At 39.3% G+C, this 16,926-nt stretch overlaps 1 protein-coding gene across 21 annotated transcripts in view; it reads left to right on the forward strand.

The window, feature by feature from the left end:
- THRB (thyroid hormone receptor beta) overlaps positions 1 to 16,926 on the forward strand; it is a 372,691-nt gene that overhangs the window by 293,187 nt on the left and 62,578 nt on the right. For 19 of the 21 annotated variants that reach the window (XM_041734410.1, XM_041734408.1, XM_041734416.1 and 16 more), the window contains one exon: positions 7,977 to 8,237. The exons of 1 other annotated variant lie outside the window; for it this stretch is intronic. In XM_041734410.1, the coding sequence (XP_041590344.1) occupies positions 7,977 to 8,237 (261 nt within the window). Of the gene's footprint in view, positions 1 to 3,129; positions 3,176 to 7,976; positions 8,238 to 16,926 lie in introns of those variants that run through there. One more of the 21 variants, XM_041734417.1, reaches the window with a different exon arrangement.

The following is a 16,926-nucleotide window of genomic DNA, read 5'->3' on the forward strand; positions in this document are numbered from 1 at the left end:
TGTTCTGTCTCCCTTCCTGATATTTCCCACACATTTCTTCTCCCTTCCCTTATATTCCCTTTCACTATTATTTATATTCCCCAAATGAATGAGAACATACACTGTTTGTCCTTCTTCTTATGCTATGCTGCCTCTAAAAAGCAAAACAGTTTTCATTTTCTCTTGCAGTTTTAAGAAGATACTACTGGTAGTAGAAAATCTGTGTTGAATTGGTCTTCAAAGTTTTGAGTCCTCTTTATGACTTAACAGTGGCTTTTAGATAAGAAAATAGGCATAGACAATAGACCCGTGAAAAAATGCTCAACATCATTCAGTATCAGGGAAATACAAGTCAAAACCATAATAAGATACTACCTCACACCAGTCAGAATGACTAAAATTAAGAAGTCAGGGAACAACAGATGTTGGCAAGGATGTGGAGAAAGGGGAATCCTCTTACACTATTGGTGGGAATGCAAGCTGTGCAGCCACTGTGGAAAACAGTATAAAAGTTTCTCAAAAAGTTGAAATAGAGCTGCGCTATGACCCAGCAATTGCACTACTGGGTATTTTCCCCAAAGATACAAATGTAGTGATCCAAAGGGGTACCTGCACCCCAGTGTTTATAGTGGCAATGTCCACAGTATCCAAACTATGGAAAGAGCCAAGATGTTCTTCGATAGATGAATGGATAAAGATAATGTGGTATACCACTCAGCCATCAAAAAAATGAAACCTTACCGTTTGCAACAAGATATATGGAACTAGAAGGTTTTGTACTAAGCAAAATAAGTCAGCCAGAAAGACAATTATCATATGATCTCACTCATATGTGGAATTTAAGAAACAAAACCAGAGGATCATAGGGGAAGAAAGGAAAAAAATAAAACAAGATGAAATCAGAAGGGGAGACAAACCACAAGAGACTCTCAGTCATAAGAAATAAACAGGGTCACTGGAGGGGAGGGGGTGGATGGATGGGGTAACTGAGTGATGGGCATTAAGGAGGGCAGTCTTAAAAAAAAAAAAAAAAGGAGGGCAGTCTTATACAAGACCCAATGTTCATTACATGGCATGAATCACTGACCTCTACCCATAAACTAATAATACATTATATGTTAATTAAGTGCATTTAAATTTAAACTATATAATCAAAAAAGGGGAAAATAGGCAGTAAGTCTGTACCTAGGAAATCATTTTCTCTTTGCAAAGCTACCAGATTATTGGGAGATAATAAATAATTAGGGCATTATGCTAGGCACTGTGTTACCCAAATAAATAAATAAAACATGTATGTAAATGATTAGATCATGAAGTATGGAGTAGCATATGGGCAGAGAGAGATACCTGGAAAGTGTTAATGGAAGTTTGGAGGGTGGATGGATGGTTCAAGAAAGTTTACATAGTGATCTAGGCCTTGAAGGCTGCAAAAGGATGAAATCCCATGAGCAACATTATATTGCCACTTTACACATGAAAAGAACAGAGGCTTAGAAAGAGGAAATGATTTTCAAAATTAGACCCTTCAGTCACTATGTGGAAGAGTGAGACTGAGATTTGCAACCTTGCCCTCTCCTCTAAAACAGAGCCTCTTCCAGGGCAGTACAGGAATCCAACCTTACTTTTACTTTTGATTATCTTCTGTGAGAAATGCAACCCTGATAGGTTCTTTAAAAGGGAAAATCCAATCTTCTTGTAAAAGGGGATGTGAGATTGGGTCCTGGTAATTGTTCCTGGTACATCAAGAGGAGGACTTGACGCAAAGTCCTGGGAGGAGCTTCTGCAAAGACACTGTGGTAGGAATGAGCGTCACATGTTAGAAGCCCATACAGCCAAAGGACAGAGAACAAGGGGCTGAGCCACAGGAGAGAGGCTTGGTGGGATGGTTCAGGGATAAATCCCTTGGAGCATTTCAGGCTGCAGTAAGGCCACAAGCCCTCATTCCAATATTGATGGGAAGTCATCAGAAGATTTTAAGCACCGAGAGATAATGTTCTGATGTGTACTTTTAAAGCTCACTCTGGCTGCTCAATGAACGATGGGTGTAGGTGGCTCAGAGTGAAAGCAGGCAGACCAGTTGTGGATATAAATGAGTAATTGAAAATAACAGGATAAAAAACATAGTTGATAAAGAACTTTCAAAGAACTGATAAAATGATAGCTATTAATAGGCTAATGGCTACTCACCAAACTAAGGCAGATAATAATACATCTGTTAACAGCACAAAAGGTATGAAAGAGCAGATGAAGTGCTTCTCTGGACTTCAGGTTTCCTATAAATCAAGCAGTGTATCACTTTAGACTTCGTTGGTTGTTCATGAAGATAAATAAAAGTGTCTAGTTCAGTACTTGGGCTTCAGTACATGCTCAGCCAAACATTAGTCTCCTATTCTATATGACTCCACAAATAAAAATCAGTTGATATGTACATAGCCTGAGAATTACGCAAAGCTAAAACTTCCAGGCTCAAGTAAAAAATTAGAATGGAAATTAAAGACATCATGCTAATAGCCTGAGCTATATAGTGATAATTCTACACACTTCCTGGGCTTGCAAAGCACATTGGATATACATCCCCACAATGCAGAGTATGGTTTGGGGTCTCACTGTCTAATATTAATGGCCTTTATTACAAACTAAACACTCTTATAATGAGTGCCATTAAATCCCAGCCCCCTCAACTGACCCTCTCTGACCACTCTGTCATAATCCTATTTCCTTTGCCTTAGTTCTTTTCTAAGGTATCAGCTTGCTTTTGTGTCCTGAAATACTTGAATATTTTCATACAATTCTCTCTTTTTTGATGGACACATTTCTTTCCTATCATATTTAATATAATTTCCAGAGATGGGCTCCATGTAATTATGTTAATGAGATTTAGGTTTGTTTCTTTTTTCAGAATAGCTTTATAGACCAGGGTTGTGTCATTCAAAGCCAAAAGAATTATAATCATCTAACACAAATTCAATCATCTGATTCTAAATTCTTGAGAAATACAGGCCAGCGTATGTCTAGTTATTTTAGTAGCAGTTCACGTGTTCCTATCTAGTTATTTTCCTTAATTTTACTTGTTATTAATTTGCATCATAACTGACAAATTGGTTGTCTTGATGTCTAGAATATGGAGTATTAAAAGCCAGGTATTAGCTGGGATCCATTGAAGAGCAAAGGATTCACACTTCATGTGAGTAACAAGGTATGATCATTTGTAGAATCCTCCTTTTTAAAAAGATGTATTTGGGACACCTGGGTGGCTCAGTTGAGTGTCTGCCTTTGGCTCAGGACGTGATCCTGGAGTCTCAGGATCGAGTCCCACTTTGGGCTCCCTGCATGGAGCCTGCTTCTCCCTCTGCCTATGTCTGTGCCTCTCTCTCTGTGTCTCTCATGAAGGAATAAATAAAATCTTTTTTAAAAATAAAAATTCTAAAATTTTAAAAAACGTATTTCTATGACTGCACACTATGTCCAGAACAGCAGACTTTGTAGGTGAATGTTTATTTACACCCATACCCACAATCTACATAACACTCAGTTAATATCTGACATTTTTTTAGAGATTTTATTTATTTATTCATGAGAGACACAGAGAGAGGCAGAGACATAGGCAGAGGAAGAGGCAGGTTCCCTGTGGGGAAGCTGATGCAGAACTCGCTTCCAGCACCCCGGGATCACGACCTGGCCCAAAGGCAGATTCTCAACCACTGAGCCACCCAGGCACTCCAATATCTGACATTTTTATTGAAATACAGTTGACACACAATGTTACATTAGTTTCAGGTGTACAACATAGTGATTTGACAGATATGTGTGTTCTGCTCTGCTCACCACAACTATAGCTACTATCTGTCACCATACAATGCTATTGCAACACCATTGACTATATTCCCTATGCTGTACCTTTTTTCCCCGTGACTTATTCATTCCATAACCAGAAGCCTGTATCTCGCCTTCAGCCATTTTACCCAAACCACACCCTCCTCTCTTCTGGTAACCATCAGTTTGCTCTCTCTATTTATGTGTCTCTTTTTTTGTTTGTTCATTCATTTTGTTTTTTAGATTTTACACATAAGTGAAATCATATGGTATTTTTCTTTCTCAGTCTGACTTATTTCACTTAGCATAATGCCCTCTAGGTCCATCTGTGTTACTGCAAATGGCAAGCTCTCATCCCTTTTATGGCTGTGTAATATTCCCGTGTGTGTGTGTGTGTGTGTGTGTGTGTGTGTGTACACCACTTCTTTATTCATTCATCTATCAATGAACACTTAGGCTGCTTCCATATCTTGGCTATTGTAGGTAGTATATTGTCCATATATCTTTTCTAATAAGTGTTTGTGGGGTTTTTTTTAGTAAGTACCCAGTAAGGGAATTACTGGATCATATGATATTTCTATTTTTAATTTTTTGAAGAATCTACAACTGTTTTCCACAGTGGCTGCACCAATTCATATTCCCACTAGCAGTGCATGAGTGTTACTTTTTCTTTGCATCCTCGCCAACACCTTTTGTTTCTTGTGTTTTTTATTCAGCCATTCTGACAAATGTGAGGTGATATCCCATTGTGGTTTTGATTTGCATTTCCCTGATGAATATGATGTTGAGCATCTTTTCATAATATCTTACTTTTATTTTTTTAAAGATTTATTTATTTATCCATGAAAGGCGCAAAGAGAGAGAGAATCAGAGACATAGGCAGAGGGAGAAGCAGGCTCCATGCAGAGAGCCTGATGCAGGACTCAATCCCAGATCCCGGGCTCACAACCTGAGCCGAAGGCAGATGCTCAACGGCTGAGTCACCCAGGCACCTTCATATTATCTGACTTTTAAATCTTCATACAGTTGATCCCAAAACATTGATGAATTGTTTAATTCTAAAGTAAATTTACTCCAAGGCTGGGTAACATTAGAGTCTAAGAAGGACACTATACCTTTACCTGAAACCTGCCAGTAATTTGTTTTCCTACCTTCAATTTTCTTAACCCTGTGGATCTCAGTCTCTCTTGGGTATCAGAATCATCTGGAGAACTTAGTAAATATACAAATGCCCTGACCCCATCCCACTTCCATAGGCCTGGTCTTCTGTGTTCTTTAGTAACAGTAGTACTCAGGTAATTGTCAATCACCAAAGTTTGGGAATCACTGACTTAATCTTTTGATATTACAATCTCTCTACAAAGAAATACTTCATTGGTTTGAGTTTGGAGAGAACCAAAGGATACAAGCATTAGACATAGAAATAGCAGGATACCCTTGAAAACCAGTACTGCTAAGCAAAAACATGTGGAGGTAACTTACAGCTCTCACCAACAACAGCATTCTCAATAGGAAGAATTTAAGGAGCTCAGTATAGTGGGTATCTTATCCCTCCTTGGGAATGGAATAGAAATTGAATGTGACTCCCTATTCTTGGAAGGATAAGAATCAAGAATCCTCATTAAATAAAATCCTTTTGAGCTTTCCCATGACCCAGCCAAGACTTCACAGTCCCCAGGTTTCCCAGCAGTGCCCCAACCAATAAACCTGCCAATTAAGCAACTGAATATCATTATCATGAATGGAATTACAGAGGGTAATTACGAGCCTGTAAATGCCTCCTTCATGAATGAAGCCCTTTCCTTAAACCATCTCAACTTCTTTTCTGAGGAAAATGGAAGGCAATCCTATCCCTTGCCTCACCCTAAACATAACCTCCCTTGCTTAGAAGAAATCTCTGCTTTTGTTGGCCCAGGGGACATGCTGAACAAACTTTAATAGGCTGTGCTTAAAGGAGAAATGTCCCCTTGGGTAGAGTCCCTTTCCACAACTCTCATCCAAGCATGACCACTAGTTCCCTTTGCTGGGGAGCATTTACTGTCCATTTTGGCGATACTTCTTAATTTCTTTTCAATCAGGGAAATTAATATCAAACATTAAGAATTTCTGCAGAAAAATCAAATGTTGGAGGCTCTACAAAATAGTGTGATTTTGTAATGTTACTTAAAATGGAGCTTTATAGGATACTATTTACTGAGGATTTAGTAAGTCCCTGAAAATATAGATATCATAGAAACATACATGGGTCAGAAGGCTTTTCATGTCTGTAGAAACCAAATGAATCTCTTTAGACCCAGAACTTACTCTTGCATTCTGTAGCTTTATATTTAGCTCATGAAAACTTCAAAACCTAATGTATAATAAACCTGAAAGGATTCTACATAGTTGTGTTTAATTTGAAGTGCAACACAATCTCCCAAGGTTTTAATCTGTTGGGTTTTTTTTTTAATGGATAGGGAGGATAGGTGCCCATAACTGCACCAGTAGCTAGGTGTGGTTGAGACCAGAGTTTTTGATTCACCATGCAGTGAATAATGCCATATAATCTCTGAAAAGAAAGAACTAGCATAGCCATTTGCATAGGGTGAATTTTGGGGGCTCTTCTCTGAATAAGATCAATTGTTGTATCCCAGAGCTGTCACATTATAGAATTTTTTGGTATGGATTTATTACTTATTGTCCATGTTATTTCAAGCCACAGCATTTCCATTTACTGTGACAAAGAAATCATAGTTGATTATTACTTTGTAGTCATTGTTCACAGTCTCCTCCTGGAGTAGAAGGAGAGTATATGTGTATGAGAATTTCCACATGGTAACCTGAAGACTCATAAGGCAAATTCAACCTTCAAATGACTGAGAATAGATCACACTTTTAGAGAAACCATCCTTAGCCAACACCAACTAAAGACAGTGGTTATTTACAGAGGGTACTGATGGAAACATAAAGCATTTTGAGCCCTTGCATTAAGTAACTTAAAATTCATTTTAAATGTTGGAAAGGCAGCTTCAAATTCCCAATACTCTGCACAGATCGGGATGGACTGTCTCTCTAATATGGATATCTTTGCTCTTTTGTTAATTTCAGTAGAAAGGAAAATTCACAACTAAATTATAGTCTTTCAATCACTGTATATGATCACTTTAAAAGTAGAACTCTATTTATATTGTATTTTTCTCATTTTGACAGACAGTAGCCTAAGAATTTCTAGAAATATGGATGACCAGATGGATTATGTTTTTTAATGTATATGCGTATACAAATATATGCATTAGCCTGCTCATTTTTGCTCTCTACCTTATATCCATGTACAGTAAAGATAATTAAGGAAGTAAAGTTTGCCACCAGGGAAGGTTAGTGTAAGAAAGTTTGCATTATATTATTCCACTTTTTCCCATTTTCTAGAGGGTAGATGTGCAAGTCCCCATAAATTAAATAGAAAAAAAACAACACATTATACATGAATAATTCACTGACTATATCTCATCCAAAGAGATTCAGAGCTTCTCATTCTATCATTAGGGCTGCTGATTTGCCCCACAACTAAAGCACTGTCTGCTTTCCTTCACTGGATCTCATTGCCAATTTGGAACTACATTGAAACCATTTACAAATTTCTTTTCGAAGATCCAGTCTCTTTTTGTCAGGAGTAGAAGGTTGTGGGGAGGACTGAGTTGTCACTCCCTGAGGAACCACGTGAGCATGTCCCACTTAAGTAACAGGGTGCCCCTCAGGTCAGCCTGTGATAAAACCCAAGTCAAACAAGGCTGAATCCTGGATTTTTTATGTCCTAAGGATCTGAAAAGTGTTCACGACCAGCCCTGACCCCCAAGACCTCAAACGATCGTCTAAGCAGTAACATAAATTGGTGTAAACTTGCCTTTGGGCCATTGCTGTGGAAGCCCGGCTGGCGAAAGTACAGCCTCTCCATGGAGGAACTAATGTCTTTCTAGGCACTAAAAATAAGGGGGAATGTGTTGATTACTCCGACAGGCAATCCAACTGTGGTGGCTAAATGCCCAAGGCTGACAAATTCTGCATCTTATCACTGCCGTCAAGTGGAGGTGCATGTGAATACTGTCAGCCCCAAAGAATTGAGAAACAACTTGCCTTCCAAAAACTGCATCTCAACAGAATCTTGACAATGCCAACAGCTCGTCATCTCATGTTTTTCAACCCTCCAGAAAATGGCCTTCCAGCCTGGGACAAACCAAAGCACTGTCCAGACCAAGAACACGACTGGAAGCTAGTAGGAATGTCTGAAGCCTGCCTACATAGGAAGAACCATGCGGAGAGGCGTAGCACGTTGAAAAATGAACAGTCGTCACCACATCTCATTCAGGCCACTTGGACTAGCTCGATATTCCATCTGGACCATGACGATGTGAACGATCAAAGTGTTCCAAGTGCCCAGACCTTCCAAACCGAAGAGAAGAAATGCAAAGGTAACCCAATTTTTATTAGACCATAATATCAAGTGTTTCGACCAGCAAAAAAAAAAAAAAAAGAGAGAGAGAGCGAGAGAGAAAGAAGTCTCTATTGTAACTGTGTGCTCAGCTCCGTTTATTGCAATGTATGGTGTCCATGTGTTTTCCCCAACTGTTCCGTTGCAAGGTCTCTTTATCCCCATGTCTTCTTTTGAACATAAATAAATGAGTCCCAAAGGAAAGCAGTTAATTTCAGTTTCGTGTTGCGTTGGACACTCGGGGAGAAGACATTTTTATTTCTCTAATTAGCAGAAGGGTTGTTGGTTTTGGCTTTAACTCTGTTTTTGAATCTGAGGAGAAACAGACACTGCTCTTGTTCTGTAACTACTTGCTTTGAAACCTGTGTGTGTGCGTGCGCACGCGTGTATGTGCATTTATTTACTTTGAGATCCCAATTGTGCCCGGTAGCTAATGGGATCTCAAAGACTACCTCTAACCCAAATAGACAATTCACATTCAAAAGAAAGGTTTTAAGTTGTTTTCTTTTACTCATTAAATCCTTGTGTCATCTTCCTGAAAGGCAAGATTATGGTGTTAGGAGGTTGTCACCTCGTAAAAAAAGTGTTAAACTGGTCTAAGTTCCTGATTGCATTAGATTTAACTGGTCTTTACCTCAGGTTGCCTCCACCCTGACAGATGTCTTTGTGCTGATCGCTTTATTGTCTTAGGGCTCCCCAAAATGTTTGCTTTGTAAATTCATTTGTGCTTTAAAATGTCCATCTTCATGAAACTCTCCATTCTTTTTCAATTTAGCATGTAGGGAAAAGAAGGTCTTTTTGGTTCTTCTTGAAAGATTTTGACTCTGATAAAGTTTTAAGTTGTGTCTTTGGAAATCTGGCAGTCACTTACCAAGATATATTACTGAAAGTTTGTAAAGACTCCTGTATATGAGCCATGAGAGACTTTTGCATACTGTTCTCACTTGAACGTAAACACGTTTATATTTATCTGTCAGAAAAAGTGCTGGTCCTTTAGCTTTTCTGAAAACATATCAAAAGCTCCTTAGAACTGCCAATTGACCTGAGAAGTTGAGTGTATAGATTGTGTCAGTTGAAAATAGAATTATCTAAAAAATAATAAAATAGCATGAGTTCTGATTTGAGTGCAGTCAAAACTATACATGTTTTCTTTGAGATTTGTGTTTGAACTGCCTCTCACCTATATTATTTGGAAGATTTGAGAAATTGAAAAGATATTTAGAAAAAGAACAAAATAAGTTTTTTTAAAGTGTCCCCATATAAGTATGTTTGTGTGTGTGGTGTATATGTGTGCAAATTTGTTTGAGATATAATTGAGAGTTAGTCTTAGAATTTGTAACCAGATTGTATCTTCAGATTTTATGAGCTGGCATCAAAACCATGTCAGTCCTTGGTTTATAGTGAAATACCAACATGAAACTGTAGTGTCTTCATGATCTAAAAAACTCACAAACTAAATTTGATTCATTCACAGTTGGTACCCATGTTCATTCATTCATTCATAGGATCTGTCTATGTCTATCATTTACAAGAAATCTTGGCCTTGGGTACCCAGAGTTCCTAATCCTGTATACTTCTCACTTTGTTGTTATACCTTAAAAGCAAAAGGAAACAGTCTCTATTTGGATCCAAGACCTTGAATGTAGTACAGTAGTTAAAACCACAGGTTTGGGCTAGAATCCTAATCCTTCCACTCTGTCCCTTGAGCAAACTTATGTGACTATTGATGGAATTAAATAAGATAATATATTTAAGCATGCATTTAGCATAGTACCTGTCCTAAGTGCTCTCTACATAGCAGCTATCATTATAACTGGGATCAGTATAATTAGCTATGCATCATTAAATCACATAAATTCCTGGTGCTGCACTGTGTGTCTGATAAGGAACGGAGAAGGAGATTAGGCCAGGTGAGTGCAAGGTAGGGCATGACATTTGAAGGGGGTGGGGATTAGAGTTGATAATCCATTCTGCGTTCATTAAGTTCTCCTTTGCTTAAAGTCAGAGAACTGTTCAATAAGAAAATATAATTAAATTATTATATTAAGGTCCTTTCTCAAGATTCTAGTATTAAAAGAAAAACAACTAAGGAAAACTCTTCAGTAGTTTCTAAGTAACCATCAGGGTTCATCTTAGCATGAATGGATGGCAGTGGCTTGGTTCAACATGAAAATGTCATGGGAAAGCCTAAGTTGTCATGGCCCATGAACCTTATGAACTGAATCTTACTCATTCACAATGGACACCTGTACTTAGTGAGGCACCAGGGAGGCCAGAGAAACAACTCAATTAGTTACTTTTTTCTTTTTCAAGTTGGTTCTTCTCCATCTGCTCTGCCTGTTTGCCACCCGTATAAAATCACTGTGAGGAGAGTTCCATTTTGATGCCCATTTACTTCCTGGCTATCTCTGTCCAACCCCTAAGTATGCTTGATATCTCACTCCTGGGCTGCCATCCATGCATGCACCCCATAAGTGTTTATTAAGTGCCTACCCTGTGCAGGACAACACCCTTGATGTCTAGCATGAAGCAATAGCATTAAGGCCAAAAGTACATCCAACTAGTCCCATTTCAAGGACCCCAATTGAATTGATAAGAACCAAATAGCCCTGAAGGATACAAAAAGTTAAGGATCTGCAGTGCAAGAACCAAAAGAACAAATTGCTTTCTCAAAGTTCCACAGTGAGCCCATCTGTCAGGTCAGTCATCTAGCCGATCAGCACACCTCGAAGTGTGGTTTGTGGTTGGGGACCCTCCTACTAATTGCTATTATTCCTCTCTATTCTTTAAAAGATTTTATTTATTTATCTGACGGAGAGTGAGAGAACACAAGCAGGGGAAGTGGCAGGCAGAGGGAAAGAGAGAAGCAGGCTCCCCACAGAGCAGGGAGCCTGATAGGGGACTTGATCCCAGGACCCTGGGATCATGACCTGAGCCAAAGGCAGATGCTTAACCTACTGAGCCACCCAGATGCTCTGTTCCTCTTTATTGATGCAAATACAGAAACTAAGAGTAAGCTTTAGAAACTTTTATAGCAATTTGTCATTAACCACTGACATTCCCATGCATGATCAGTGGGCTCACCTCACTGAACAGGGTCTGGACCAGTCGAGAGTTGTCCAACTTGCCTGGTCAGTAATGCATGGACAGAGCTATAAAAAAGTCTCATGCAAAAGAACCATGTACTACACTATAATGGACCAGATATGTTTTTAAATGGTCCTTCAGTTCAAATAATTTGAGAATCACTGATGTATGCTTTATAGAATTATTGTTTTCCTTCTGGCTTATTTTTGGTACAAATTTCATGTTTTGTTTTTCAATCTGGGTCTGAAGACAGCTTTCATTTTAATCTGCATATACCTATATTTCTGTCTGCTATGGTCATTCTAAGGAAATTAACTGGGAGCACATTTATCTGGAATGAGAGCTCTGGAGACCTGACATTCTGCTGTAGAACCCATAATTCCAGTCTGCTCGAGTTCTAGAAGCTGTTTCCAACCAGCATCAAATGACCCCAAGCCACTCTCCTATCTCTACACTACACCTCCCTGGAGTTTTTGTCACGATTTGAACTGATTGCTCAGGCACAAGGACCACATCCTACCTGCCCACCTCCTTCTCTCCCAGAGTCTGGGATGATGTATTTGGTGGTCTTCGAAGTGCACCAGCCAGTGGCACTAGCCTCATCGGGAGCTTGTTAGAAATGCAGAATCTCAGGCCTCACCTCAGACTGCTGAACTGGAAGCTTTGAAAAGTGGATCAAAATCTGTGTTTTTTAACCAGCCCACAGGAGGATTCTTAAAAACCTGAGTATCAGAAAATGCCTGAGAATGCACTTAAGCTCTTAGTGTAGGAAAGGGCCTGCCACCTAGTGGACACTCAGGGAATGTGCATTTTTTCTTCCCTTCCTTGATTGCACCTGGACAGTCCCCTAAGTCGCTGTTCTTGACTGGCCTCCTTTAGGCCTGGTTTATCTTAATTGCCAACTGGATGTTCTATTTAATCACTCGGCTTGGTAACACATCCCTCTGGGACTTGAGCCCTTCAGAGAATCCCACTTTGTTTGGCTGGGGCCCTGATCCTCCTCTAAGTACTTAGAAGACTTCTTCATGCAGATCTCTCATGCCTTCCTGAACTTCTCTTTGGAACCACAGGGTCCCACCAGTTCCACAAGGATGGGTCCTAGTTAGATGTATGCACCCCTGTACCTGGATCTAACAGGGTCTGGACCCAGACTCCATACTTGGATGTTTGTGCTCAATGTCAATCAGGGACCTTCTGATAGGCTGGAACCTAGTAGGAGAAAAAACACAGGGACTGACCCATCTCCCTGGTTTGCATCCAATCTAGTGATCTAGAAAAAGATGGGCAGCAATCTAGTGATCTCACTGAATTTTCTCTGTAGGTCAGTTCTATGTTTAATAGCAAGAGAACCGAGTCTTATATCCGAGGAAGGCAAAGAGAAAAAAAGTCTAAATAATTTTACTAAAGTTACTTTCTCGCATTGTAAAAGCCTTCCATGTTCATGTACAAAATGGAAAATTTCCCGAAAGTTCAACAAAAAAAATTTTTAGAAATCATTTGTATTTCCATCATCCAAAGATAAGCAGTGTTAATATCTTTACACTATTTCAGTCTTTTTTCTGTATGTATCTATTTTTTACAAACTTGGGATCATACTAGACGGACGTACCATTTTTTAACCAGCTTTTAATGCTTAATGACATATCATGAACATTTTCCTTTGTCATTAAGTATTCCTCTGAATCCTGACTTTTATTAGCTATAAATATACTTGCTTATAGATATACCATAATTTATTAAGGCCAGTCCTCAAGATTTAGACAAGTTAAAGTAATTTTTGAAACAGTATCTTATGTCAGTAAAGGGGCAGACTATTAACTCATGCTCTTCATACGGAGGAAAAAATGAATCAAATCAATGATGACAATTTTAAATGATATATAATTCTCATTTACCAAAATAACAAAGTGTTCTAAAAATGAGAGATGTAAAGCCAAGTCATTGTATGCATTATAATCCTTCAAGTTAGACATTCACATTTTCAACGGGTGATTGCTATCTTTGTCCTTAAGTAAAATACAAGGACATCTTCAGGTAAATGAGTATTTTAGAAGATGGAGAATTAAAAAGCTTGAGCCCTTCCACTAGTACCACCATCTGCTCCATCCATCTCAGCTCTCCACTCTGCCCCTACTCGCCATACATCAGGATGCGAGGTCCCAGCTGAGAGCGCCAGTGTGATTCATATACCTCAAGGGCACTCTTGGAATGTTAGCCATCAACATGAGAATAAGTGCTCTCCACTAGCTTCTGGTATCTGCAAGAGAGCTGTGAGATTTGATACTTCAAAGGCAGGAAAGAGCACCCCATAAGTAGAACAGGACAGAAAGAAATAGAGGGCAAGAAATGAAAGAAAAGCAATCAGCTGAAGTGGAAAGGAGGAAAACACTGGAAACAGGGCAATGGCAAAGGAGGCAAACATCAGAAAGTCAAGGCTCCTTTATCCAACTTCAGTTTTCACTGAGATGCAGCATGGAGCAGTAGATGGACCACAGGCTTTCCAAGGCCAATTTGGCAATGTCTATCACAACGGTAAATGAAGATATGCTTTGACCCAGCCGTCCTGCTTACAATATTCTGTTCCATAGAAATACCCACAGGAACGAAGATCCGTGTTCACCTGTTTTCTTTGCACCTTTGTTTTTGTTAGTGAAAACATAAAAACACTCCAAATATCCATCCATAGAAGAATGTTCAGATAAACGACAGCATATCTAAAGTATCCACTAGAAAAATAAACAGGTTCTTAAAAAATAAACACCTCTTAAAAAGAGGTGCTTTTAGGGATGCCTGGGTGTCTCAGCGGTCAACTCAGGTCATGATCCTGGGGTCTTGGGATCAAGTCCTGCATCAGGCTCCCTGTGAGGAGCCTGCTTCTCTCTCTGCCTATGTCTCTACCTATCTTATGTGTGTGTGTGTCTCTCATGAGTAAATAAATAAAATCTTTAAAAAAAAAAAGGCACTTTTAGGAATATAAAATAGAGAAGCCTCCAGGCATTAAGTACAGTGGGCTTCCACTTGCAGTTTCGAAAGTCTGTATCACTGCGTGTGCACAAATGTGCATAGACCAGAGGCCCTGGGTACACGTCAATCCATGACACTAGGTAGCTCAAAAATGAAAGAGCAGAGCAAAGGAGGAGATGCTAACTCTAACTCCAAATACAACTGCATGCAAGACTTTTTTTACAATAAGAATGCATTAATGAATACCCTGTGCAGTTTTCTTTAAAAGTTAAGTTCATATGCTTTATAGTCAGACATACTTAGGTGGCCTCCTTGCTCTTAAATATACCAACTCAGGGCAGATCTTTTTTTAACCTCTCTGACCCTCTGTCCCCTTAATTTTAAATGGGGTCATGCTATCTGGCTTTCATCGTAAAGATGAAAGCTAACGTGTGTAAAGCACCCAGCATAGTGCCTGCCACTTAGTAGAGATGACAAGATAACTGTTTTGGGGATAGAAATATTCTCTTAGCCTCAGGCTCTGCTTCTCCGTGTTTGCTGCCCTTCCTGGCCTTGAAATACATTCACAACCATATAAACATAAAGAGAAGCAAAACCAAACATCTACTACACATGCAGCTGTAGTAGAGGCATAAACAATGGAAAGAAGAGTCCATAGAAACAACCAAGATAATTTTCAAACCCTTTCGATAATTAAAAATGTAAATAAGAAACCAAGAAAAGTATGAAGAAGCTGAACTGGAATTCAAACTCTGGCAGTCCAGCTCCAACACTAGAGCTCTGTATTATTATACTTTCTTTTTTTAAGATTATATTTATTTATTCATGAGAGACACAGAGAGAGAGAGGCAGAGACATAGGCAGAAGGAAAAGCAGGGGGAGCCCAATGCAGGACTCGATCCCTCAACCACTGAGCGTCCCTATCATTATACTTTCTTATGACACAAAAAGACAAGGGAATTCAGGCACCCCATGGAAGGAATCTAAGGCACAGGGAAAGCACTGGTCTACAACATAGAAGAAGGTGCAATGCAGTCAGACCTGGTGTGACAGGAGGCGTGGTCTTCAGCACCTACCTAGTCATAAGGTCCAAGGTCAAATTCTGGTGCTGCGCTAACAGCCCCCCAGCTTTGAGCAAGTCTCTTAGCCTGTCTGAGCCTCAGTTTCCTCATCTGTAAAATGGGAATCATCTCTCACTGAATTGTGGAATTCTATGTGTGTTATTTTTACAATGAAGCTTTGAAAGAAGAGAAGCAGATTGGATGTTAGGGTTATAGAAGGCCCATGTGAAAATAACCACTAAGTAGATAATGACAGGATTGACATTTCTAAAGCTCAGAAAATAAATAAATAAATAAATAAATAAATAAATAAATAAATAAATAAACAAGCAAGCAAGCTCAGAATATTACAGATGCAAGGGGAATAAATACAACAACCAAATACCTTGATACTTCCAACAGGTAGTTTTCAGACAAAATAAGGTACGATGTGGGTGGTTAACCTGTAGAATTTGGCAATGAAGTTGAAAGGTACTGTTGGGAGAGTCAGCCTTACAGAGATATCAGAAGTAACCACTGGAATTCAAAGCCTTTCCTTTCCTCAGACATTCCCCACAGGTTGTCATGAATTCTCTGTGGCCTTTTAAAATGCAAACCTCCTAGCTGGATATCTTACCAAGTCACTAGTGTCTCCAAGTGGATGGATTGGGTCAGATTCCTTTCTCCCTTGACAAGGTCCTGTAATGCCAATAGAAGAAATGGACTGGAAGGAGCCATGAAGGGGTGAGAATAGCAAGGAATGGATGAGAGAGAGAGAGAGAAAATAAGGAGCAGGACTGCCACATGCCACTGTGCATGCTGTCAGTTGTGTGCTGGGCAGTAGGAGCAGCATTAACCCACCGTGAAGTCTGTGACACAGTGCTCTAAAGACAAATGTCACCTTGCCAAGAAAGACTACTGAACACAGAGGTTCCAGCCAAATTTGGATAATGTGTGAATGACATGTTGATCTGGGGCTACGGAGACATTCCAAGATTGTTAACACTGTAATATATAAATGAAATCTTGCTAAAATAGTAGAATTTAAATGTTCTCACCAAAGATATATATATGTATGTATACATTGTATATATTTATATATATACAATATTATATACATTTACATACAATTGTAGATATAAAATACCTGAGGTGATGGATGTGCTAATTACTCAGAGGGAAGAAATCCTGTCACAGTGTATGTGTACATCAAATCACCACAATGTACACTTTAGATGTCTTACAATTTTATTTGTCAGATATACCTCAATAAAGCAGGAAGGGGGATCCCTGGGTGGCTCAGCGGTTTTGCGCCTGCCTTTGGCCCAGGGCACGATCCTGGAGTCCCGGGATCGAGTCCCGCATTGGGCTCCCAGCATGGAGCCTGCTTCTCCCTCTGCCTGTGTCTCTGCCTCTCTCTCTCTCTCTCTCTATGTCTACCATAAATAAATAAAAGTAAATCTTTAAAAATAAAATAAAATAAAGCTGGAGGAAGGGGGGAAGTACTTCAAGAATTCTCAAATTACATAGGTGGCCTGCTGCATTAAATCTTAGGAATGCTCAGAGGAATAAGTTTAT

Source organism: Vulpes lagopus, chromosome 19 (genome assembly GCF_018345385.1).
Source record: "Vulpes lagopus strain Blue_001 chromosome 19, ASM1834538v1, whole genome shotgun sequence".
In the NCBI taxonomy this organism is placed as follows: domain Eukaryota; kingdom Metazoa; phylum Chordata; class Mammalia; order Carnivora; family Canidae; genus Vulpes; species Vulpes lagopus.